We start from the raw sequence: 24,952 nt of genomic DNA, 5'->3' as shown, positions 1-24,952 counted from the left end.
GCCCACTTTCCTTAGAGTTTTTATTATAAATGGGTGTTGAATTTTGTCAAAAGCTTTTTCTGCATCTATTGAGATTATCATATGGTTTTTATCCTTCAATTTGTTAATATGGTGTATCACATTGATCGATTTGCGTATATTGAAGAATCCTTGCATTCCTGGGATAAACCCCACTTGCTCATGGTGTATGATCCTTTTAATGTGCTTCTGGATTCTGTTTGCTAGTATGTTGAGGATTTTTGCATCTATGTTCATCAGTGATATTGGGCTGTAGTTTTCTTTTTCTTTTTTTATGACATCTTTGTCTGGTTTTGTGATGTGACCTCGTAGAATGAGTTTGGGAGTTTTCCTCCCTCTACTGTGTTTTGGAAGAGTTGGAGAATGATAGGTGTTAGCTCTTCTCTAAATGTTTGATAGAATTCACCTGTGAAAGCCATCTGGTCCTGGGCTTTTGTTTGTTGAAAGATTTTTTTTTTTTTTTTTTTTTTTTTTTGCTGTATGCGGGCCTCTCACTGTTGTGGCCTCTCCCATTGCGGAGCACTGGCTCCAGTCGTGCAGGCTCAGTGGTCATGGCTCACAGGCCTAGCCACTCCACAGCATGTGGGATCTTCCTGGACTGGGACATGAACCCATGTCCCCTGCATCGGCAGGCGGACTCCCAACCACTGTGCCACCAGGGAAGCCCTGTTGAAAGATTTTTAATCACAGTTTCACTTTAGTACTTGTGATTGGTATGTTTATATTTTCTATTTCTTCCTGGTTCAGTCTCAGAAGGTTGTGCTTTTCTAAGAATTTGTCCATTTCTTCCAGGTTGTCCATTTTATTGGCATATAGTGGCTTGTAGTAATCTCTCATGATCCTTTGTATTTCTGCAGTGTCAATTGTTACTTCTTTTTCATTTCTAATTCTGTTGTTTTGAGTCTTCTCCCCTCTTTTCTTGATGAGTCTTGCTAATGGTTTATTAATTTTGTTTATCTTCTCAAAGAACCAGCTTTTACTTTTATTGATCTTTGCTATTGTTTCCTTCATTTCTTTATCACTAAATTCTGATCTGATCTTTATGATTTCTTTTCTTCTGCTAACCTTGGGGTTTTTTTGTTCTTCTTTCTCTAATTGCTTTAGGTGTAAGGTTAGGTTGTTTATTTGAGATGTTTCTTGTTTCTTGAGGTAGGATTGTATTGCTATAAAATTCCATCTTAGAACTGCTTTTGCTGCATCCCATAGGTTTTGGATCACCATGTTTTCATTGTCATTTGTTTCTAGGTACTTTTTGATTTCCTCTTAGATTTCTTCAGTGATCTCTTGCTTATTTAGTAGCCTATTGTTTAGCCTCCATGTGTTTGTATTTTTTACAATTTTTTCCCTGTAATTGACACCTAGTCTCCTAGCGTTGTGGTCGGAAAAGATACTTGATACGATTTCAATTTTCTTAAATTTACCAAGGCTTGATTTGTGACCCAAGATATGATCTATCCTGGAGAATGTTCCATGAGCACTTGAAAAGAAAGTGTATTCTGTTGTTTTTGGATGGAATGTCCTATAAATATCAATTAAGTCCATCTTGTTTAATGTATCATTTAAAGCTTCTGTTTCCTTATTTATTTTCTTTTTGGATGATGTGCCCATTGGTGTAAGTGGGGCGTTAAGGTCCCCTACTATTATTGTGTTACTGTTGATTTCCCCTTTTATGGCTGTTAGCATTTGCCTTATGTATTGAGGTGCTCATATATTGGGTGCATAAATATTTACAATTGCTGTATCTTCTTCTTGGATTGATGCCTTGATCATTATGTAGTGTCCTTCTTTGTCTCTTGTAATAGTCTTTATTTTAAAGTCTATTTTGTCTGATAGGAGCATTGCTACTCCAGCTTTCTTTTGATTTTCATTTGCATGTAATATCTTTTTCCATCCCCTCGCTTTCAGTCTGTATGTGTCCCTAGGTCTGAAGTGAGTCTCTTGTAGACAGCATATATATGGGTCTTGTTTTTATATCCATTCAGCCAGTCTGTGTCTTTTGTTTGGAGCATTTAATCCATTTACATTTAAGGTAATTATTGATATGTATCTTCCTATTACCATTTTCTAAATTGTTTTGGGTTTGTTTTTGTAGGTCTTTTCCCTCTTTTGTGTTTCCTGCCTAGAGAAGTTCCTTCATCATTTGTTGTAAAGCTGGTTTGGTGGTGCTGAATTCTTTTAACTTTTGCTTGTCTGTAAAGGTTTTAATTTTTCCATCTAATCTGAATGAGATCCTTGCTGGGTAGTGTAATATTGGTTGTAGGTTTTTTCCCTTTCATCACTTTAAATATGTCCTGCCACTCCCTTCTGGCTTGCAGAGTTTCTGCTGAAAGATCAGCTGTTAACCTTATGGGGATTCCATTGTATGTTATTTGTTGCTTTTCCCTTGCTGCTTTTAATATTTTTCTTTGTATTTAATTTTTGATAGTTTGATTAATATGTGTCTTGGTGTGTTTCTCTTTGGGTTTATCCTGTATGGGACTCTCTGTGCTTCCTGGACTTGACTATTTCCTTTCCCATGTTTGGGAAGTTTTCCGGTGTAATCTCTTCAAATATTTCTGAGACCCTTTCTTTTTCTCTTCTTCTTCTCGGATCCCTATAATTCAAATGTTGGTGTGTTTAATGTTGTCCCAGAGGTCTCTGAGACTGTCCCCAATTCTTTTCATTGTTTTTTCTTTATTCTGCTCCCTGGCAGTTATTCCCACCATTTTATCTTCCAGCTCACTTATCCGTTCTTCTGCCTCAGTTATTCTGCTATTGATTCCTTCTAGAGTATTTTAAATTTCAGTTATTGTGTTGTTCATCACTGTTTGTTTGCTCTTTAGTTCTTCTAGATCCTTGTTAAATGTTCTTGTATTTTCTCCATTCTGTTTCTGAGATTTGGATCATCTTTACTATCATTACTCTGAATTCTTTTTCAGCGAGGTTGCCTATTTCTTCTTCATTTATTTGGTCTTGTAGGTTTTTCCCTTGCTCCTATGTGTATAACATTTTTTTTTTGTCATTTCTTTTTTTTTGATGGCTGGGGCTGTATTTCTGTCTTATTTGTTGTTTGGCCTGAGGTGTCCAGCATTGGAGTTTGCAGGCAGTTAGATACAGCCAGGTGTTGGTGCTGAGATTAGGACTTCCTGGAGGCCTCAATTCAATTAATATTCCTTGGGGTCTGAGGTTCTCTGTTGGTCCAGCACTTTGGACTTAGAGCTCCCACCACAGGAGCTCGGGTCTGACCTCCAGCCTGGGAACGAAGATCTTGCAAGCTGCATGGCATGGTAAAAAAGAAAGAAAGAAAGAAAAAAGGAGCAGTACATTATCAAAGAATAAAAAACAAAATTAAATTATAAAGATACAAAAAATATATTAGGAAAAATAAAAATATAATGGAAACAATTGCAACAAGGTAAAGAAAAAAAAAAAAGAGCCATGTGGGTGGAACAAGCCAAAAGGAACAGAACAGTAACAAATTATAAAGAATAAAATAAAATTAGAAAAATAAAAGATTTATCAGGAAAGATAAAAATATCAATGAATCAACAAGGTAAAAGAGAACCCCAATCTACAAAAGGAAAAAAGAAAAAAAAAAAAGCTTTGGCTATGGGGGGCAGAGTTTAGGCGGGGGTGGAACTTAGGCGGGGCAGGGTTTAGGATGGGATGGAACCCAGGCGGGTGGGGGGTGACATTCAAGCATGGGGCGGGGCCTCTTCTTAGGACCTGGTTGCTGGGGGTTCCTCCCATCCCCTTAGGTGTCTGTGGTCCCCCACTGGTGCCTGGTAGGTGCCCTAGTTTGCAGAGACATGAATTCTGCATTCTCCTAGTCCACCATCTTGACTCCACCCTCAGGCCATTAATTTTTGACAGTGGTAGTTGCTTATCTTGCTGCTATATCTAATTATTTAATGGGCTAATAAAAATACATATATTACTATAACTTTTTTAGTATGCTGATAATAACCATATTTCAATATACTTTGTTTCTTCATAAACCTATATATTATATTTAAAGGCATTCAATTTTTGAAAAGATTTTTCTAAGAAGAGGTCTGTAGGTTTCATTAAACTGCCAGAGACGTCCTTTGCACAAACAAGGTTAAGAACATTTGCTCCCAAGCAATTCTACTCCTAGGCATCTACCCAGGAGATAGGAAAACGTATGTCCATACAGAGACTTGTATGTTAATGTTCAGAGCAGCATTGTTCATAATAGCCAAAGAGTGAATGGATTTATCCATACGTTAGAATAATACTTTAGAATAAAAAGAACTGCTGATACAGGCTACAACATGGATGACCTTCAAAAACAATGTGCTAAGTGAAGGAAGGCAGATCTAAAACACTACAAATTTTATGATTTCATTTATACGAAATGTACAGAAAAGGCAAATCTATATATACAAAGTAAATTAGTGGTTTCTTGGAGCTGGGGGTGAAGAAGATGGGATTAACTGCAAATGGGCATGAGGGATCTTTCTTGACATAATGGAAACGTTTTAAAATTGGATCATGTTGATGTTGTACAACTCTGTAGATTTACTAAAAATTATTGAACTGTACATTTAAAATGAATAGCATTTATGGTATTTAAATTAACCTCAATGAAGCTGTTAAAGAAAAGCAAGGACCTTTGCTCCATCATATGATCAGATCACTTAGTTATTATTCTATTAATGGATATTTAGGTGGTTTCCATTTTTTGGTTTTGCTATTAATAGCAGTATTGCTATGAGCATTCTTATTTATTTATTTATTTTTATTTTTGGCTGCGTTGGGTCTTTCTTTAGTTGCCTTGCGTGGGCTTTCTCTAGTTGCAGTGAGCGGGGGCTATTCCTTGTTGTGGTGCAGGGGCTTCTCATTGCGGTGGCTTCTCTCGTTGTGGAGCACGGGCTCTAGGCATGCGGGCTTCAGTAGTTGCAACACACGGGCTCAGTAGTTGAGGCACATGGGCCCTAGAGTGCATGTGATTCAGTAGTTGTGGCACGTGGGTTTAGTTGCTCCGCAGCATGTGGGATCTTCCCAGATCAGGGATCAAACCCGTGTCCCCTGCACTGGCAGGCAGATTTTTAACCACTGTGCCACCAGGGAAGTCCCCTATGCATCTTTATCTGTTGTAATTCTTTGAAGCCTGACTTAAAGGAATGGGGTTTTTTCTTCCTAGGGGCAAATTCAAATTTACTTCTTCTAGGGCCTGGAAGCAGTTTCAACCCAGGACCACCTTAAAATTAATTTTTGGCTTGAGGTTTTTGAAATAAAACAGATGTATGAATTTGGGCCACAAACTCTTGAGAACCAGATTGTGGTTTCACATTTTGGTGAGAGAATTCCCCTGACATCACTACTCTCCACTAAGATTGAGACAAATGAGGAAATTTTTCTTCTAGTTCACCTTACCATTGAGGGTCTAGTTATCTGAGGATGGGTCATAGCTTTATGCGTGAATTTCCTATCACAGTGCTTCACAAGCTATCTGTGAACCATCACAGGCAGGTACTTTTTTTTTAATAAAATATAATCAAAATTAATTACAAGAAAAATGGAATATTGCTTGGATGTTACTGCACTATAAAATCCCTAGAAAAGTTTCCAAACACTCTCAATTTCTGTACACATCTCAACACGGACTGGCAACAGATAATTTGTAGACCAATCTGCAAACCCCACTTTGAGTAGCACTGTCTTATCATTCTTCCCACCTTGGGCAGGCCCTAAGCTTTATCTCCTGTTTCCACACCTCATTTGGCCATCAAAATGGAAGTTCAATGTCTGTTGAAATGGGAGATGTCACAGAGTCCTGGGTGGGTTGGATACTCATTAGTTTATCTCTGGGTTCTTGCTTTCACTTCGTTTTCACCTCTAAAGATTTCTCTATATATCTCACTAGTTTGGCAATGTGTCAAAAGAGGTTCCCCCATGATCCAACGCTCCCTTTCCTAACTGAAATGTATGCATATGTTTACCAGTAGACAGGCACAAGAGTATTTTTAACTGCATTTTTCATAGTTGCCAAAACCTGAAAATAGCCAACCGTTCCATTAATGATAAATACATTGTGATAGCCCTCCCCCCATACGCTATGTAGTAATAAGAACAAACAAGCTATTGGTACATGCAACAATGTGGATGATTCTTACAAACATGATGCTGAGCCAAAGAAGCCAGATATAAAATCGTATGTATTGTATAATTCCATTTAGATAAAGTTTTAAAACTCGCAACACTAACCATCCTGAAGACATATTACATCCCTGCCTAAAATCCCTTCCATGCCTTGGGGAAGACTGATGGCTCAGACTCATAGGCCCTTCTGCTCTTGTTCTCTGAATGCTGTTCACTTGCCATGTTCCACTTGTGAAAATGCATTGAGCTCTACATTTAAGATTTGTTCACTTTTTGCTGCATATGTTATACTTCATTAAAAATTTACTTAATAAAAATATTTAAAAATATATAAATATACTAATATATAATGTATATAAATATAATAAATAAAAATATTTAAAAAATAGGTTATCCCACAGCAACAGTCACCAAGCTTCAAAAGACTGAAAGCTGGGCATCATTCATCTTCAGCCCTTCTCTCTCCCCCCAGCCCTATCCAGTCAGTAACCCAGTCTATCACCGAGTCCTGTAGTTGTCTTGTAAATACTTCCCAGTTCCATCCTCTTCTCTCCATCACCTCTCCAGAACACCATCTCTCACCTGAGCTCCTTGCACCACATTTCTAATCCTCTCGCTGCATCTACTTCTACTGCTCTCCAGTCCATTCACCCCTCTGGAACCAAGATGACCTTAAAAACAAACAAACAAACCATGACCAGGGAATGTCCCTGCTCAAAATCCCTTCCTTGCCTCACCATTGTTTTCAGGAAAAAGACCAAAATCCTCAGTATGGTTGACAAGGCCCTGCCCAGTCTGGCCACTGTCCATGCTAGGGCAAGACCGGTCTCCCTGGATAATCTTTACTCCATCTGCACTGATGTTCTTTCAGGACTCGAATCTGCCACCTTCCTTTTCACATAGGCTTCTTCTTCCATGTAGGTGCTCTGGCCTGAAATGTTTTCCCCTCCTTCTCCCCACCACTTTTTACCAAAGTATCTACACAGAGATCTTAGCTTTGACCTCTTTTTCAGTTAAGCCTCCACTGTTCTCTTTTTTCTTGCCATCCTTAACTTTTAATTTAGTTTAATTTCAATTTAAATAGCTACTTGTGGTTAGGGCCTATCTAACGATCTAGTTCTAGAGGAACTAATTTAGGTTGGGGGGAGAGGCAGGTCAGGAAAGGGCAAGGGCAAAAACATGTAAATTGAGACTTGGAGGATGAATTGATAGCATCCAAGTGAGGAGTGAGGTGTGTGAGGGGAAAGCTGCAGGAGTGTGGTCAGGGCACAAGAAATGCGAGGGACATTCCTGAGTGAGGAAACAGCATGTGCAAATCCCTGGAAGTGGAGAAGCTTTAGAAAAGGCATTTTTAGTATTGAATTGTTTTCTCTTTTAGAAATTTTATGGTTTAATGCTTTTTTATTGACCCATGATTTAATTATTTAGTATTTTAATTTGGGGTACATTAAATAACTTGTTCTGGCAAGACGCATATCAGAGCCAGTCCTCAAATATCCCACCTTTCCAAGTGGTTTCATTCCCTAAAGACTTAGTTAACTTTTTTGTTTTGTTTTGTTTTAACTTAAGAGCCTCAGTTTCTTCAGATTGTACATCTTATGGGTAGTAGGTTTTATAAGCTTACTAACTGCTATCTAAAGAAGGGTTTTCTTTTATTTGACCTTTTATTACCATTTTGGAGCCTACAGAGTTGACTGATTTCACCATCTCCATATTTATGCACTTTTTTGATTTTATGTACTTTTTATTTGACTTTTACATAGTAAATAAGAGTAGAGATTCATTTTCTCATACACACCAAAACGTTTGATACTTTGATTAAAAAAATCAGTGAAGTCAGACAGTGAATGAATGCTTACAACTTTAAAATGTAATTTAATGGCTTTTTTGTGTTTCATTTGGAGTCATCATCTTCCAATGATTTGAAAGTTGTGGATCTCATAGTATATAATTTAATTTCCATTGTGTTAAGATTATTCAAATGCTGGTCAGTAATTTCTACTTATCAGCAAGAAATGAATTTATAGTCTGGATGCTTAAACGTAATTTTTTGGTAGACTAATTCCTTCTCCAAAGCTCTTTTAATTAAAAAGGGATCTTACCCCATTTTAAACTCCCTTTCCCACAGATTCACTCATTTTCACCCTGACATCACCTTCTATTTTTTTGCAGATTTTTTTGGATGTAAACCAAATTTTCTTGAAGAGTATGTCTCTATTTTTCCATTAGTTCAAAGGTTTGTAGATTTTGTGGACCAGACAAATATTCCTCAAGATGTTTATTATGGCTCAGTAAACAGAAGTAAGATCTAAGGGTTAGCACACGAGCTGGGAATTGGAAGTTTTGAATTGTAACCCAGTTTGCCACGTTACTGTGGGACTTAGAGTGAACTGCTCACTAGGAAGATGCTGTTCCCCATGTTCAAGGTGCTTCTATATCCATGTTGTGTAATTTTCCTTCATTTAAAAAAAGATTATTGGGCTTCCCCGGTGGCACAGTGGTTAAGAACCTGCCTGCCAATGCAGGGGACATAGGTTCGAGCCCTGGTCGAGGAAAATCCCACATGCCGCAGAGCAACTAAGCCCATGCGCCACAACTACTGAGCCTGCGCTCTAGAGCCCACGAGCCACAACTAATGAGCCCGTGGGCCTAGAGCCCGTGCTCCGCAACAAGAGAAGCCACTGCAATGAGAAGCCCGCGCACCACAACGAAGAGCAGCCCCAGCTCGCTGCAACTAGAGAAAGCCCACGCACAGCAACAAAGCCCAATGCAACAAAAAATAAATAATAAATAAATAAAATTTAAAAATATAAAAGATTATTAAAAAGTATTAATAATAATTAGTTGAACTGGATTCCCTGAAGAAGGTATCAGAGATGTGTGAACTTGGGCTTCTATTACTGTAAGGGCACAGGTACACATGCTAGTCCAAAGGACTGCTAAGTGGAGTGTACAAGCATTTACCCTCTTCTTAAGCAGCTCAACACGACTCAGGGCATTATTTAAACAGTCTCTATGCCTGTTAATGAACAACCACAGGGCTGTAGTCACAGATTCGAGCCTGCGTAGTTCAGAGTATAAAAGTCACCCAAATGCACATAGCGAAGTCATGCTGTAAAAGTTAAGAAAGCACAAAAAAGGGGAAGATTGGAAAATAAACTTGGTCACATAAATTGAATGTCAAGAAAGCCATGGTGAGAGATTCACAAGAGAATATTTCTTACAGAGTGAAAAGAGGGCCACTTCCTGGGAACTGGGGACCTTCTGGGAATTAAGTGCAATTGTGACCTGGACCAAGTATCAGTGCTTTACTGCTTTACTTTACGGTTTATTTAAAGCGCGACCTTGGGATCAAGCATGGCCAGATTTGATCCCAGGCTCCTCTTCTTATGGAGTGCCCTTGACAAATTATTTAACTTGTATGAATCTCAACTTTACCTTCTAAAAAATGAGGATAATTATACCTACTTCACAGGCCAATGTAAGAATTAAATGAGGTAATCCAACACTGATTAAAGAATAATTCTCATCCCATCCCTCTAACAGCATCAATAGGCATTCATTCCTTACAGCGGTTTGCCATGGTTAAGTGCAGGGACTCTGGAATAAGACAAAGTCACAGCTCTCTCACAATTACAGCTGTGTGACCTTGGACATGTTACTTGACCTCTCTGTGCTTCAGTTTCTTCGTATGTAAAATGTACTATTAACAGTAATTTCCCCATAGGGTTATGAGGATTAAAGGAGTTAATATATGTAAAACACTTAGGACAGTACTTGGCATATAGTAAACATTTAAAAAGTGTTAGCTAAAAATGTTCAGTAGTTTTGGATTCTTTCTAGAAGTGATTCATTTTGTCTTAGGTTTTAGTCACATAACGGGACAGGAAGAGGTGGTAACAGCCTTGCCAGCTGCCGGCGAGTGTCTTGTAATTGAGTCAGCATCGCCTGCCTGCGGGGAAAAGGTGGTGGTGGTGGCTTCCCCTAGTCTAGCTAGGGTTGCCCTGGATGGTTGCAAGGCAGGTCCCGGTGAGAGCCTTTGTAGCCAGCAGCCAGGCTGCCTCGCATGCAGCCTTTGTTACTGTTTCCTCGCTTGTGAAATGGGGGTCACATTTGCCTCTCCGTGTGTTGTGAGGATTAAATGAGATGACTTACCTACGGCCCAAAGCCTGCACCAGCACAGAGCTGCAGCGGTAACGATTGTTAACATCAAATATATACAACAGTTGAGCCCTGGCGGGTTTTGAATGAAGGGAAACCTGAAGGCAGCTAGAAGTGGCCCTTCTACCTGTCTGAACTCGGCCTGGGTAAGAGGAAAACAACCAGTCTCTTCCTTTTGCAACGAAGTGACTACAGAGGTCTCCCCTTGCAAAGACTCCCTTGTCTTTTCGCACTCCCCCCCGTCCCCCTCCCCCGCCCCGTGCCCCCAATGCAGGCAAAGACACCATCCCTTCCAATTTTATAATCTACTCATTTCTGTACGTGCGGGTTTATCTGGACTTGGTGGCAAGCCAAGGATGGGTGGGGAGAGGCATTAGAACCTGGCATCCCGGCTCCCCCATCTCCGAATGCCGCAGGGCTCCTGCCAGCCGTCCTCGGTTAGAAACGTGCTTTTTATTTCTCTTCCCCGCAGCCTCCTGTGCAGCAGCTCATTACCACCCACTTCAATCACCGCTGCCAGCATCTCTCCAGACGTTTTCCCCTCCCCCCATTTCAGGGACATTGGTCGTAGCTGACATTTAAAGGAAATAAACACCGATTTAAAAAATTACAACCATCTCCGCCTGAAGAACCCAGCAGCAATGAATAATAGAACAGTCCAGCGAAGAGCGCCTGTCGGGGCTCAGCTCCGCCAGCCCTTCCCGCCACACAATTCCCCACACCCGAGCAGCACAAATCACCATTTCCAGGCACCACTGGAGGCTGCCAATTCTACTTTCGCTTAATCTCATTTTAAATCCGGCTACAGATGAGGCTCGGTCGCTGCGGCGAGGAGCCGGGCGGGGGCCAGCGGGAGAGACTCGAGGCCTGGGTGGGAAAGAAGCGCAGGGGCCCGTCGCGTTTCGGGGCCGCGGGCGGATCCCCGGAACAAGTGCGGGCCGCCGGGGGCTCCGAGGCGGGCGAGCCCCGAGGGGCGCGGGGCGCAGCCGGCGCAGACAAAGAAGCCGGCGCCCGCTCCCGTCCCCACCGCCCCTCTACTTCCCCCTCGCCTCCTCTCAGGAAAAAGGAGGGAAATCTGAGGGGCAAAAGGGACTGTCCTCTCCTTTTGCTCCTCCGGACAGCTGGGCGGTAGGATCTCCTTCTCTCTCTCTCTCCCCGAGGCGTTTAAGTCGCTCCCTGCAGATTCGCGTACCTCTTGGCCCCGAGCCCCCTCCCCCAACCCGACCGACTCGCATCCCTCATCTGCTCTTCAGTGTGAGAACTGGGCTCAGGCGCAGGGCCTCGCGGAGGCGTGAGCCCTGCGCCGCGCGAGGTGCGGCGAGCGAGCCCGAGTGGGCGGGGGCCGGGCGGGCGCGCGCGGCGCGGCGCGCAGGGGCGGGGGAGCGGCCGGGGCACGTGTGGCGGCGGTGGGGGCGATTCCGCGCCCCGGGCTTTAAGAAGGTGTGGAGTGGGCCGGGCGCTTTCCCAGGCCTGGCGGAGGGGCGTCGCGCACAGGCGGCGGCGGCGGCGGCGGCGGCTGGGCGGCGCACCGCGGCACCGGCCGACGCGCTCTCGGCGTCCGCAGCCCGGCCCCGCGCTCCCGCGGCCCAAAGAAACTTTGGGAGCTGCCGTCTCCCGCGGAACTTCTCGGCGGGGCTCCGCGCCCGAGCCCTCTCTGCTCCCTCTGCCGCCTTCTCACCGTCTCTCCACGCGGCTCCTTCGTCCCGGAGCCTCCAAAACTGAATGAGAGAGCGGCGCTCGGGGCGCGCGGCGGCGGCAGCGGCGGTATGGAGCGCAGTGGCTGGGCGCCGCGGACTTTCCTCCTGGCGCTGGTTGTGGGGGCGACGCTGAGGGTGCGCGCCGCGGTGGGCTATTACCCCCGCTTTTCTCCCTTCTTTTTCCTGTGCACCCACCACGGGGAGCTGGAAGGGGATGGGGAGCAAGGCGAGGTGCTCATTTCCCTGCACATTGCGGGCCACCCCACCTACTACGTACCGGGACAAGAATACCATGGTAGGTACCACAGCATCTCCGCGCTCGCCGCCCAGCGCAGCTTTGTGTCCCTTTCCTTCTTCCAAGCGGCCGTTTAACCAAGAACCGTGACAACCCTTACCTCAACATTACCTCTGAGGAGGGAGAGAAAACAAAGTTAGCGGGGGATAGAGTCGCGAGTTGGGATTTATTCCCCCCCTCGCCTCCCCCCCGCCACACTCCCCTCACGCGTCTCCCCGTGAGGAGCCGGTTCTGGTGAGAAACGCCAGAGAATTCTTGAGGTCTTTCCTCCTCCCTCGTGGTTCTGGCAGCTGACACTTGAATGAAAACGCGCATCTTGTTTCCTTAACCCGAGTGCTTGGATTCCAGACCTTTGTCCTGCTCCCGGTTCCCCCTGAAGGGCATCCGGGGGGTGCTGGGCTTTGCGGACCGGCTGATGACAGATGGACGCGCCCCGGCCCGCGGCCGCCCCGCGCCGTCGCCCGCCGGCCCGCCGCAAAGTTCTCGCTGCTCCCCAGCCAGGGGTCCCTCTCGTTTCCTTCGGTGTCAGACAACCCTCCTGACAGGGAGCGGCCGCTTCCAGCGCTCTGTTCTTTTAAAAGTGGCTTTTAAAATGTCAGGAAATGGTGCTTTTTTTCTGAGTCCTCTCTTACTTGTAACCTGCTACTTGTTTTTAGAATGATCTCTGTGATGTTTCTTAATAACTATGTCTTTAATCTGCGCAGCTTTAATTTCCAGGTAGGTACTGGAAGTTCCTTATAATTTAAAGGTACCTTTTAAAAAAGGATCATTCTGGAGTCCTTCATCGAAATGAAACATGATCGAAGAAGGACAGTTTAGGTGCAAGCAAGAGAATTTTCTGTAGTGCGTGCGTTTTTGATATTTGAAGCTAGTAAATCGAGTATGTGGGAAAGTAAGATATTGTCTATTTTCTATTACTTCCGCTGGAACTCCTGAATATTTCACTTCTATAGAGCTTTTTTAAAGCGGTGACAGGCACTGTTTAATTAGAATTTCAAGGCAAAAATACTGATACCCAACTATTGTCTACTGATTTCCTGTTACAGTTTCCATCTCTTGTAGGCTAACAGTTATTGGTATAGCAGGAGATAATCCACGGAGCAGCTGGCATTTCAGATAAACATGGATATAAAAATGATAAGAATCCGTAAATTTTCTATTTAAAAAGCCCTTCATATCTGCTTTAAAATGTTTAACCTAAATAAATGCTTTCTAGAGATTGAAAGTAGTGCTTTTACAACTTTCTTGTGGCATGGTGTCAGCCTTGTCCGTAGAGCAGGAGTCTAATTCGGTTGGGATTTTAGACTTTGGGATATTAAATTTCTGTAACTAGTCCCTTCTTTTAAAATGCTTATTGTATTCTCTTTCCAAGAACGGTCTGGTGTTTTTCTGAGTTCATGAGAATCTTTTGAGAAGGACCAGCCAATATGATGGCAACCCAGACCTCACCCAAAGACTGATTGATTGATCTTGTCACTTAGTGTGACCTTTAGTAAAGGTGCTTGCCCGTTACTAGCTCTAAGTGAGAGTGGTAGGTAAGTGAGTCAAGGCTGGGCTAAAAGCTGTGATTGTCAGGTTGTGATGGAAGACCTGTGATAACACGTAGCCTTTTTTTTTTCCCCCCTGTTTTCCATATCCTTTGTAAGGTGCCAGCATAGAAAACTTAAAAATACCAAAATATGACATAGCCTTTGCTTTTGCTATAAAGCTAGCAAGTATAAGTCAGCCTAAGACTGACCATAATCGCATCCTAAGCCAGAAAGGAAAGAATGATAGAGAGTAAGAATACAGTGTGATACTTCAAGTTGCATATTGTGTGGGAAAGTCTCAATTTCTACCTCTTCTATCACCAGAAAAGGTAGAGAAATTTTATTATGTAAGTTTAAGAAGATCGAATTATTATTATAAACTTTGAGAATGGTTATTGTAAGATTTTAAATTCCTGTTACCTGTTTTGTCAAATATTTAGATTTTGAAACTGGCTGTAGCTATAGGCCTTCAGTAAGAGTTTTTCCTTGTAAAATTTTCTACAGGTAGAAGAAATGTTTAAAAATGAAACAGTGCTTACATGTGTCTCCTTTTCTTTTAGACTTTTGGAAATTAATGTTACAAATTAATTATGTAACATCTATTTAAGAATTGAACAGTTGGTAGGAAAACTTAACCTAATATACTTTGGTAGTTAGCTCATTTTATAGGAGACCAAAGTAGGAGGTTATTCAGCCAAAATTTTTTAAAACCAAGAAATATGTAAAATATTAGCTTGAGACTTTATTTGTAATCTTCCGAATCTCTAAAATGTAACACTTATGTTAGGAAAACTCAGTCTTATCTATGATTTACATTGAAGTCAGCATTTGAGGGAATGGATTTTGGGTGCAGCTAATGGCTGTTAACTTTTTTACCTAAAGGAATGCATTGAGATGTACAGTGGTACCTAACACAGAACATGATTGTAGACCAGGCTGTGTCAGCTGCCCTCTGAGACTTGTGTTGTGAGACAGAATATGAAATGGAGAGGCAGATGTTAGAGTTCAATATCATGGGTCTCTGTGTCATATTTATTTAGAGATTTTTATTGAAAATCTTTTGGAAAAAAAAGCAACAAAAATATAATACAGAAGAATTTGAAATTTGTGTGTCTACAGAATTGTCAGATATTTCCAGTGTTAAGTAGTATATCCATCTGTTTGCAGTTTTGGCAACTCTGTAGACAGTGCATGGTTACTTTTGCTAGTTCTCATCACTCGTTCACTTGGTACTTCTGTTGTCATCTTCCTATAGCTTTTAAAATCTGTTGTCTATGACTTTCTTGAGATGACATCGTTGGTCACAATGAACTATGGTGTCTTTGCATGATGAGTACAGTGCAGTTTAGAAGCTCAGCAATAAGAGGTTATATATATGTATATGTATATATATATCATGATGAATTAGAAAAGTCTCAGGGTCAGAACATTTTTTTCCTAGAATTTCCCTCTTTTGCACAAATCCCAAAATATGGTCAATTTCCACCACATGATTTCCAGGCCCTGTTTTTTTTGGGGTGGGTGGGTAGAAAGTTGCAAATGATGGGAAAATAGGAACTGGAAACCCAGATGGTCCAGTCAGGTAGCCCTTTCTCTTTCCCAGCCATACCTGGCTGTTCACTGCTCCTTCTCCTAAGGACTGGGGCAGTATTGTGAAACTTGCAAAGGTCGAGTTGATGTCCGCACCTTCCCTTTCCCCTGATAATCCCTCTTCCTCACCCCCACTCCTCAGGCTTTTGTTTAAAACTCCTCCCCCAACCAATCTGTAGTGACTGTGACTTGTCAATGTTATATTCTCCCACAATCTTAATTACAACTATGGAAAGATGTTTTTCCCTTTTTGTTTAAAAGAATTTTGGCATCACTGAGCAGGCAGATAATATATTTTGAGATAGAAAGACTTTTAGATAACCCTGAAATCCTGTAATGAGGACCTACCTACTCACAAGATGGGCTTTATTCAGTCACCATCAAAAAGGAGAGGTCAGACATAAGGGAAAACATTATCTGTGAAAGCCAAGCATAAGTAAATGAGTCTGTGGAAAGTGCTTGAGCTTTGGTGAGACAATTTATCTGAATTTCTAAAAAGACGAGAATCCCCATTATTAAGGTGGCATAAGGTGGGGGAAATGTTCCATTACAGTGAGAAATATGCTCTAAAATACTGATTGAGAGAAAAAAATTGTCTTAAGCAGAACTGAATTGTTAATAAAGCATGGTGCTTTAAAAAGGGGATTTGATTATATTTTGTAAATCCAATATCACTATTGGTAGTCCTTTTGTGCTACATTTTCATTCTATTATTTATTTAATCCTATTGTGGGGTGGGTGGGGAAATCAATTTCAACTGCTAAAACAGAATGTTTACCTAAAAAAGATATAATCAGGATAAAGTATTTATGGTATTTTGTTGTAAGAATTTCCACTATTCCTATTATACATACATGTGTTCTGGAATCAACTGGTTGCTAATTAAAAATCACCGTTCAAAGGCAGTTGCAATATAATGACTTTTCAAGTACAAGACATTATTTTTGGTAATATACTCTAGATTAAATTCCTTTCAAAGGAATGATTTTTTAAAAAAATTTGAATTAAAGTTATCTGCTATTGTTAAGGTAACTAACTGGCTTGTTGATCGGGTGAGTGGATATTTGTTTTTTATATGTCTCTGATTCTGGAATCAGCATATTTAAACTCAGAATCATTTGTCAAATGCAGTTTATAAGTGAACTGAACCTGTGTCCTGCTTGCATATGACTTTGAAAATTGAACATTTAAAGCATTTTTCTCTACTTGTCTTATATTTCATCTCACTCTCTACAATTTATTTCAAACATATTTTACTGATGTGGTTCAGATCATTTCTTAAATCATAAAAATATTGCTTTAATATATATTCCCTGTGTGAGTTTCAATTCCAGTCATACACTAAAAAAATCAGGTCTTTAGAATCATAATTGGAAACATCTAATTTAGGCAGGTATTCTTACTTCAGTCACAGCACTACATTACTAGAAATTATTTAATTAGAATATTTTCCTCCAATTTTTATGAATCTTTATTTTAAACTATTATTTTAAATTTCATTAAAAATGTTAAAGAGTAAAATAAGAAAGTTGTATCATTGTAATCATACAAGTATATTTTTTACAGAACCATCTTATTCTAATAAATTTGTCTTTTCATCTTTAAAAGTGAGTGATAGATATTTTCACAAGATTTTAAAGTCAATACTATTGACTTTCAAATTTTTTCATAAATTAGTTTCATTCAAAAGACAATATCTAAAACCTATCTTTGATCTATTTTTTTCCCTCTCTGGAATTGGTCAACTCTATAGATGACCTGGGAACCTTACATTATCAGTTATTTAGGATATGTTGCATATTAAGCCATAATTTTTCCTCCGATGACTTCAGATGACACTTTGACAGTTATTTATTATGTCTTTAATCTTCACAGATAGTTGTTGATACATATATATTTGAAATATATTTCAGATAGCCTTTACATTAGATAAGCATAAATAAATTAAGCTACTGGTGCTTTTTGAACATTGGCATTAAAAAAAAAATCTTGTATATATTCTCACACAAAAATATAAAGTTCTTCCTTTTTTTTTTTAAAGTTCTTTCTTTTTTAAAAAGTTCTTTATGCCGTATGGAAATAGAAAAAATGGATAGCCCTACACTCAGTGCATTTGGTTAGAATGGACATGTTCATGTAGGGCTTTAAACTATGTCTGGGTAATGACATAACACACATATGAAAAGGAAAATTCATTTATCTAAATATTTTGGCTTCAAGAATAATTTGGGTGATTAATCCACCTCACCCCTACCCCACCGATTTTAGAGTTATTTATATTGAATAAAATAACCAAACTGTATAATTTCAATCTTATCAACCTTAAACAAAGAAGTATTAAAAACACATTTTCAGAACTTGGAATTGAATTTTCAAATATGAAGATTTCATAATGACTGTTCAAACACAAGAATGGTGTGTTTAAAAAAAATATTCTTGGCTCTCAGGAAATTCCACATGAAGTAATCTCACTTAGGTGTCAGTTGTGTGGCTGAGAGAGTAATTTTCACCACGGTCACCTGCCATGCCAATCTCATTGAAGGCAGAGCTTCTGAAGGGTTGAATGCTGTCCCTACAGGATACCAATTATTTTAGAGAAACACGTGTGCTTCTCTAAAACTACACACATTTTTTCCTTCTTTATTTGATTTCCTGTAGGAGCTAAGTGTAGCAATTGGATTTGGGGGTGTGCAGAAGGGTCACTACACATGTACAGATGTTGATTTGTGGCTTAAGGCAGCTCTAATCATTCAAGAAAACAAAGCTAAGGTAATTAGATAGCTTTTGAATGCCACAAAGAGATAGGTATAGGAACTCTGAGGTTCTGAAGTAAACATTGAAAACCCAGGTTACCTTTTTTTTTTTTTTTTTTTTTTTGCGGTACGCGGGCCTCTCACTGTTGTGGCCTCTCCCGTTGCGGAGCACAGGCTCCGGACGCGCAGGCTCAGCGGCCATGGCTCACGGGCCCAGCCGCTCCGCGGCATGTGGGATCTTCCCGGACCAGGGCACGAACCTGTGTCCCCTGCATCGGCAGGCGGACTCTCAACCACTGCGCCACCAGGGAAACCCCCACGTTATCTTTTAATGCTAATTTAGCTTTCCTTAGAAACATAAAACTTTGGAAAGCAAAATAAATTTTATTGATTAAAGCATTCTTTGAAACTATAGGAGAACTCATGAGTGTTTCGAATAGCCCTGGTTATTGATGTACGCCGGTGCCCACATACCAAGTTACATGAAGAAGGAGTGATAATAGTTTACCATTAAGTGCTACCCTCACCTCAGAATCGTCTCTCTCTGCCTTTCCTGATCTGCCCCTCTCTCCTTACAACTGTATCTCACCTTCTTTCTCCCATGGCCCCTCTCTTCCTCCTAAGTTTTCTCATTTTCCTTCTTTTGCTCCTTTCCTCCATGTCACAGGGCCTTGTCTTCCCTCTCTTCCTTCCTCTTTTCTGCTTCACAACTTGATTCCTTTGCTCCTTCAGTTCTTTCTCTTTTTCTTTCTTCTCTTCAGATTTCCTATCACCAGCTCTACCCCTTTTTTTCCCTCTAAATATAACATGAAAAATATTGGTGTATATATATGTATATATTATATAGTTAGTATATATTGTACTGATTGGATGTTTACAATAATAAAAGTGGGTGAGTAGGCATTTGTATTTCTCTCAAAAAATTAATGTTATCTTTCTGTGACATGCACGTGCCCTTTTTAAAAATCATGGGTTAGTTATTCCTGGTGGGAAAGTAGGCTTTTCTTCCTATACTGTAAAATCTCTTAGAAGAACTTTCAAGCCAGTAGCTGTTTAATTCTGAGTTAGCTACTTACTGCCAGCTATGGGGTCAAACTGCAGAATCAGAAGTCTGTGCATGGAAGCACATATATACACCATGAGGGAGAGTTGTAGAATTTAGAAAAATGCACACTGAATTAGCTTGAATCTAAAAGGCAGCTCAATTTTGAGATGTCTTGAATGCTTGAGTGCATAGAGACTCTTCTAGTAAATGGATGAGGGCTGTCTCTGTCATCGCCACAGTCACCTCAAGTTATCTCCTTTACTTGCTGGTCTCTTTGCCAAGACTCGTAACAGTTGCATAGCTATGAAATAGTGATGCCACCTTTTTAGGTAGCTGGCACTTAACAGGTGAAAAAGGGGGTGGGGGGACTTGGTATGAACACTAGATTGGGAGTCAAGAAGGGAGGTGTGTTGCTCTGGGGTAAGTTCCACAGTCTTTCTTCAATAAGACCTATTTTACTGTTTTGTACCTGTGAACTCTAATGTCTATTCCAGCTCAAAAATTCAAAGATTCCTTGGCTGAGAGCTCAGACTTATACTAAAAAGAAAGTCTAGGGAGGCACAGTGATGTAGTGAGAAGAGTTCAAGCTTTGACTGCAGAAAGACCCATGCTTATATCCTTTCTCCGCCACTTATTAGTTGTGTGCTTTCAGCAAGTTACCTACCCTCTCCTAGCCTCAGTTTCCTCCTTTCTAATGTAGAAATAATAGTATCCGTATTTGGGGGTTGCAATTATTAAACAAGGTAATGCATATATTAGATAGTTATTATCATCTGGTACAGTCACCCAGCATTAGATAAGGATATTTGAAGCATTGGATATACAGATAGGAGCTCTTTACCCATGCCTGTCCATTTTGTGCCTTGTCAACATGTGGCCCACTTCAAGGGAAATTCCAAACTGAGTATATTAAGGAGGGTCACAAAAGTAAAAAAAAAAAAAAGTCACCTTGTCACCAAATATGAATGATCAGAAAGTGTTTCCCAGCCAAAATAGATATGACTTGCCTAGAAGTAAGCAGTTGATTAGTGTAGTTCTAGTCTAACCAAAACTTTTATTAACTTAGCCAGTTCCGAAGTCAGACCTTCCTGTTTCTAAATTGAGTATGTTTCCTTAGTTGATGGCCATGATAACAACCAAACTTTGTGTATTTAGGTGGTAGTCTAGGAAAGATGCCAAGATAAGTAAATAACATCAGTTTAATATATTTTGTTAAATCCTACAATATATGTATCTACAACCCCATGTAAAATACTTTTAAAATACAAAACTGGGGCTTCCCTGGTGGCGCAGTGGTTGAGAGTCTGCCTGCCGATGCAGGGGACACGGGTTCGTGCCCCGGTCCGGGAGGATCCCACATGCCGCGGAGCGGCTGGGCCCGTGAGCCATGGCCGCTGAGCCTGCGCGTCCAGAGCTTGTGCTCCGCAACGGGAGAGGCCACAACAGTGAGAGGCCCGCGTACCGCAAAAATAAATAAATAAATAAATAAAATAAAATAAAATAAAATACAAAACTGTTTCAACAAAACTAGAAATGAGAGAAATTGATTTTAATAGTGAACCCATAGTTCACCCTTCAGGGGCTGACTGAGGAAACAAATCCACACATGGTTAGGTGGTGAAGTAGAAGGCTAGTTCATTTACAATAAAACATATCCTTGTCAGGATAAAGGCATTGGCTGACCAGTGTATTCTGTCCACTGTATCAAAGTTTATATGGGTGGGCAAATGACTATTAGTAGGCTGTTTGGCAGCATGGAGTTAGATAACCTCAGTGGCATATTCCAGCACCTAGGAAAGCTTCTCCATCCAATCCAAGTCAGCTGGGCTGGTTGGCATTTTCCCTAGATTGTACTGGAGGAACACTGTCCTCTTTCTAGATTCTATAATGCCTCATTATGTGGCATGCATTGCTTGTTGTCTACCCAGTGATTACTAAAATGCCCTTTCTTACTAACTGATTTTGAGAACAGCTATGTGTCTAGTTAAAAATGCTTACCTCCGGGCTTCCCTGGTGGCGCAGTGGTTGAGTGTCCGCCTGCCGACGTGGGGGACACGGGTTCGTGTCCCGGTCCGGGAAGATCCCACATGCAGCGGAGCGGCTGGGCCCATGAGCCATGGCCGCTGAGCCTGTGCATCCAGAGCCTGTGCTCCACAATGGGAGAGGCCACAACAGTGAGAGGCCCGCGTACCGCAAAAAAAAAAAAAAAAAAAAGCTTACCTCCAAGGCTCCCCTGCCATGTAATTTAGTGAGATGCAGTGGATGTCTACCGGGTAGAGTCTTTAGAAAGATTTTTTTTTAATTAATAAAGATGATTTTTAAAAGGACTCAGCAAATACTTTTTGCTCTGCCCTTACCCATTTCTTCTAGGCAGGGTGTGGTACAACCATCTTGTGACCTTGAAGATAATGGTCCCATGCTAAGGATGGCGGACCAGGAGTTCTGAAGGAGGCTGGGTCTTTATTTATACCTTCGAGCGGCTGTATCAGCCCTGGAATACCTCTTCTGGACTTCTCATATCATGAGAAAAATCAGTCAGGTTCTTGTTATTTACAGCTGAGTGCAATCCTAATCATTTCTTCTGAACACACAAATGACTCAGTTTACATTCTCTTTTAGGTCAGTCACAATTCTTGTATCAAGCTCTGATTCTCCCATAGAATTGCTTTTGGTCACCTTGATGGAACTAGGATATTTTCTAAGACTCTTTGATAATATATTTTCAGAATATCCTTCAAGATGTGCTACTTATGCAGGTGGCAAAAATAGTGCATTTTATATTAACTTTTTAGTAATGTTTTGAGAAGATAACCTGTGCCTGACCTCCAATTTCTGGAGTTTCTTATAACTGACAATTTATGCTAGTGAGTTTGTTTATGAACTTTGTTTCCTGTCAGTCCTATCTCTCTAAAATGCAGTATCACCATATGTAAATCCTGTTGACACTTAAAATACTTAGATGTGTGACATGGTTGTGAATGTGAGCTCTGCCCCAACCTTAACCTTGTTTGTTATGTCTGGCTCAGCCTCTAGGACCAAATCCAATAATGTCATTTCTTTTGCTTGCTGCATATCGACAGAGGAAACAGGCATCTCAGCTTTACCTTCAGGAACATGTAATCTTTTTGTTTAGGCCACCTTTGTTATGAATGTTGAAATATCCTATGGTCATGGTTCCAGATCTTTTCTTACTTCCTTTTCTCATGTAAACACTTCCTGCATCCTCATCCTGCAAAAAAATGTTATAGGTTCAGTGATGGTGATGGAGGAAGGTAAGAAAATCAGTTGGTTTTAGGCATTTTTAGAAAAGTGGGTTTACATTCCCATTCCAAGCACTGATACAATCAACAATTTTTTTAGAAGGGTAACTCAAGAACTTAGGAATAAATTAATAACAACAACATTAACAATAGCAAACTCTAAAGTAGCACTTACTATGTGTCAGGTATTGATCTAGATGCTTTACATATATTGATTCATGTAATTCTCACAACAACCTCATGAGGTAGGTAGTATTATCCTCTTTTTGTTTGTGGATGTAGAAACTAAGTCACAGAAAGGTATTTTGCCCAAGATCATAAAGCTGTCATGCAGGAGTGCTCTCAGTCCATATTGCTCCAGAATCCATACTTTTAACTGGTATGCATTTCTTTTTAGAAATGACAATTATTTCAAGAAAGGAATAGTAATAAGAAATAACAAAAGACATTTGAAGAAAGAGAAAATAAGGAAAAATAAAAGCTAATTTCGTTATTTAAAATAAAGATTGCAGGGCTTCCCTGGTGGCGCAGTGGTTGAGAGTCCGCCTGCCGATGCAGGGGACACGGGTTCGTGCCCTGGTCCAGGAAGATCCCACATGCCGCGGAGCGGCTGGGCCCATGAGCCATGGCCGCTGACCTGCGCGTCCGGAGCCTGTGCTCCGCAATGGGAGAGGCCACAACAGTGAGAGGCCCGCGTACCGCAAAAATAAATAAATAAATAAAATAAAGATTGCAAAATCAAACCAGAAGGATGATATCCATGCCAAACGAGGCCAGAATTGTACAGTCCTAAATATTTCTTGACTAGACATCACCTTCCAGATGAAGCACAAAGCAAAGATATCATTTAGTATACTGTTGACCTAAAAGAGTTAACATGCTTTCAAAGTATCACCACAAATACAAATATAAGAAAGTGATTTGCAAATTTTGCTCAGATTTGTTTTTAACATTTTGATGAATGTAATTTTAATGAAGATTTTCAAGTAAATAGGAAATTTGTTCTTTGACTCACTAATAGAACTTGAGAAGGACATGAATACAAGGGGAGAACTATAATTTAAGCAGAGAGACACTTAAAAAGATTTTCATTGACGTTCATCTATTTGTAATGTATTTCTTTCTTTAGGAAATTCCTGTGAGTGTTATCTGTCGGCAGGTAGAGCCTGTGCAATTGAGTGATGGGGTACACGGTGAAACGCCTGGTGACAAGCCAGATCATCCTGCAGTGTCTGACCTCGCTCATCAGAGGTCTGTTCTCAGTGATAGTGACACCAGTGGGCTAACGTTTGTTTTGTACTCGCCTTTGTAGGGTTATTTTTCATCCGTGGATCAGACTTATAAAAATCACTTTCTGTTGAGCTTATTTGAATGAGAAGAAAAGGGCTAAGCATCCTCTCCTGCCCTTGTTCCCAAATTAATTCACCTCCTGCCAAGGAGGGCAAAGGTCAGGCATAGGTTTTCTGGCATCCAGGTGAGGTGGCAACGTGAATTACGTTAGTAATACCAGTGTTTCCAGATTTGTCACCGTTATAGTTTATCCCAGAGTTTGACATCAGATCTGAACTGAGAGCCACTGACCCCTGGTGGAAGCTAAAAGAGACCCCTGGTGAAAATAAAACAGAGGGTGGAGGACAGATTCAGAGTAGGAGCTTCCTGTATGGAACCCACGGGGGTTCTCAGAGGGCCTGAAGGAGGCCCATGCTTTCACTAGGAGAGAAAAATTTGCTTCATTGGACGTTAACAAAAGGACAGTAGCCTTAAAAAGCTATTATCAAAAACTGTAGAGAATGTCCACATAGAGATCATTTCTTTCCTCAGGCTGGACACACCAGATCATCTCTCCCTTTAGCATTTGCCTGTGAGCTGTGCCTAGCTGTAGCTCTAATGGCAAATCTGTGAGCCTCCAGGCTGGTGTAGGAAACCAAGAGGCGGCTTACGGGGTGATCTGACTTGATGCAGGTATTAAAGTATTGAGACTATTTCTCTCAAATATGAGTGCTTTACTTCAGCGTTTCAACAGAAACTGTGAGGCAGACACTTCAATCCCAAATAAATTGTGAAATATTTTAAACATATAGAAAACTACAATAAATTAAAATTCAAAATTGGTATCACTAATGAGTACCCAAGGGATACCTATCTGTATTCATTGAAGTAAAATGAAGATGCTCTGGAGATCAAGCGCTTCACAGTTGTTAAAGTAATACTCATTGATTTGACCCGCATTGCTGAATGATTTTTTTTTTTTTTTTTGCCGTATGCGGGCCTCTCACTGCTGTGGCCTCTCCCGCTGTGGAGCACAGGCTCCGGACACGCAGGCCCAGCGGCCATGGCTCACGGGCCCAGCCGCTCCGCGGCATGTGGGATATTCCCGGACCGGGGCACGAACCCGTGTCCCCTGCGTCGGCAGGCGGACTCTCAACCACTGCGCCACCAGAGAAGCCCTGCTGAATGATTTTTGCACGGCTTAGAAGAGTTTGTCCTGTCCCAGCTATG

General features: G+C 41.1%; 1 protein-coding gene across 1 annotated transcript in view; it reads left to right on the top strand.

Annotated features, from left to right (window-relative positions):
* The first annotated feature begins 11,838 nt into the window (after positions 1-11,838).
* Positions 11,839-24,952, top strand: part of RELN (reelin) — a 525,441-nt gene continuing 512,327 nt past the window's right edge. The window contains exon 1 of the mRNA XM_082631643.1: positions 11,839-12,276. Coding sequence (XP_082487769.1) covers positions 12,051-12,276 — 226 coding nt within the window. The 5' untranslated portion in view covers positions 11,839-12,050. The remainder of the gene's footprint in view (positions 12,277-24,952) is intronic.

This window comes from Mesoplodon mirus, assembly GCF_964341445.2.
Source record: "Mesoplodon mirus genome assembly, chromosome: 9".
Classification (NCBI taxonomy): Eukaryota; Metazoa; Chordata; class Mammalia; order Artiodactyla; family Ziphiidae; genus Mesoplodon; species Mesoplodon mirus.
Note: the sequence above shows the minus strand (reverse complement) of the source record. Positions and strands in the feature narration are given on the sequence as shown.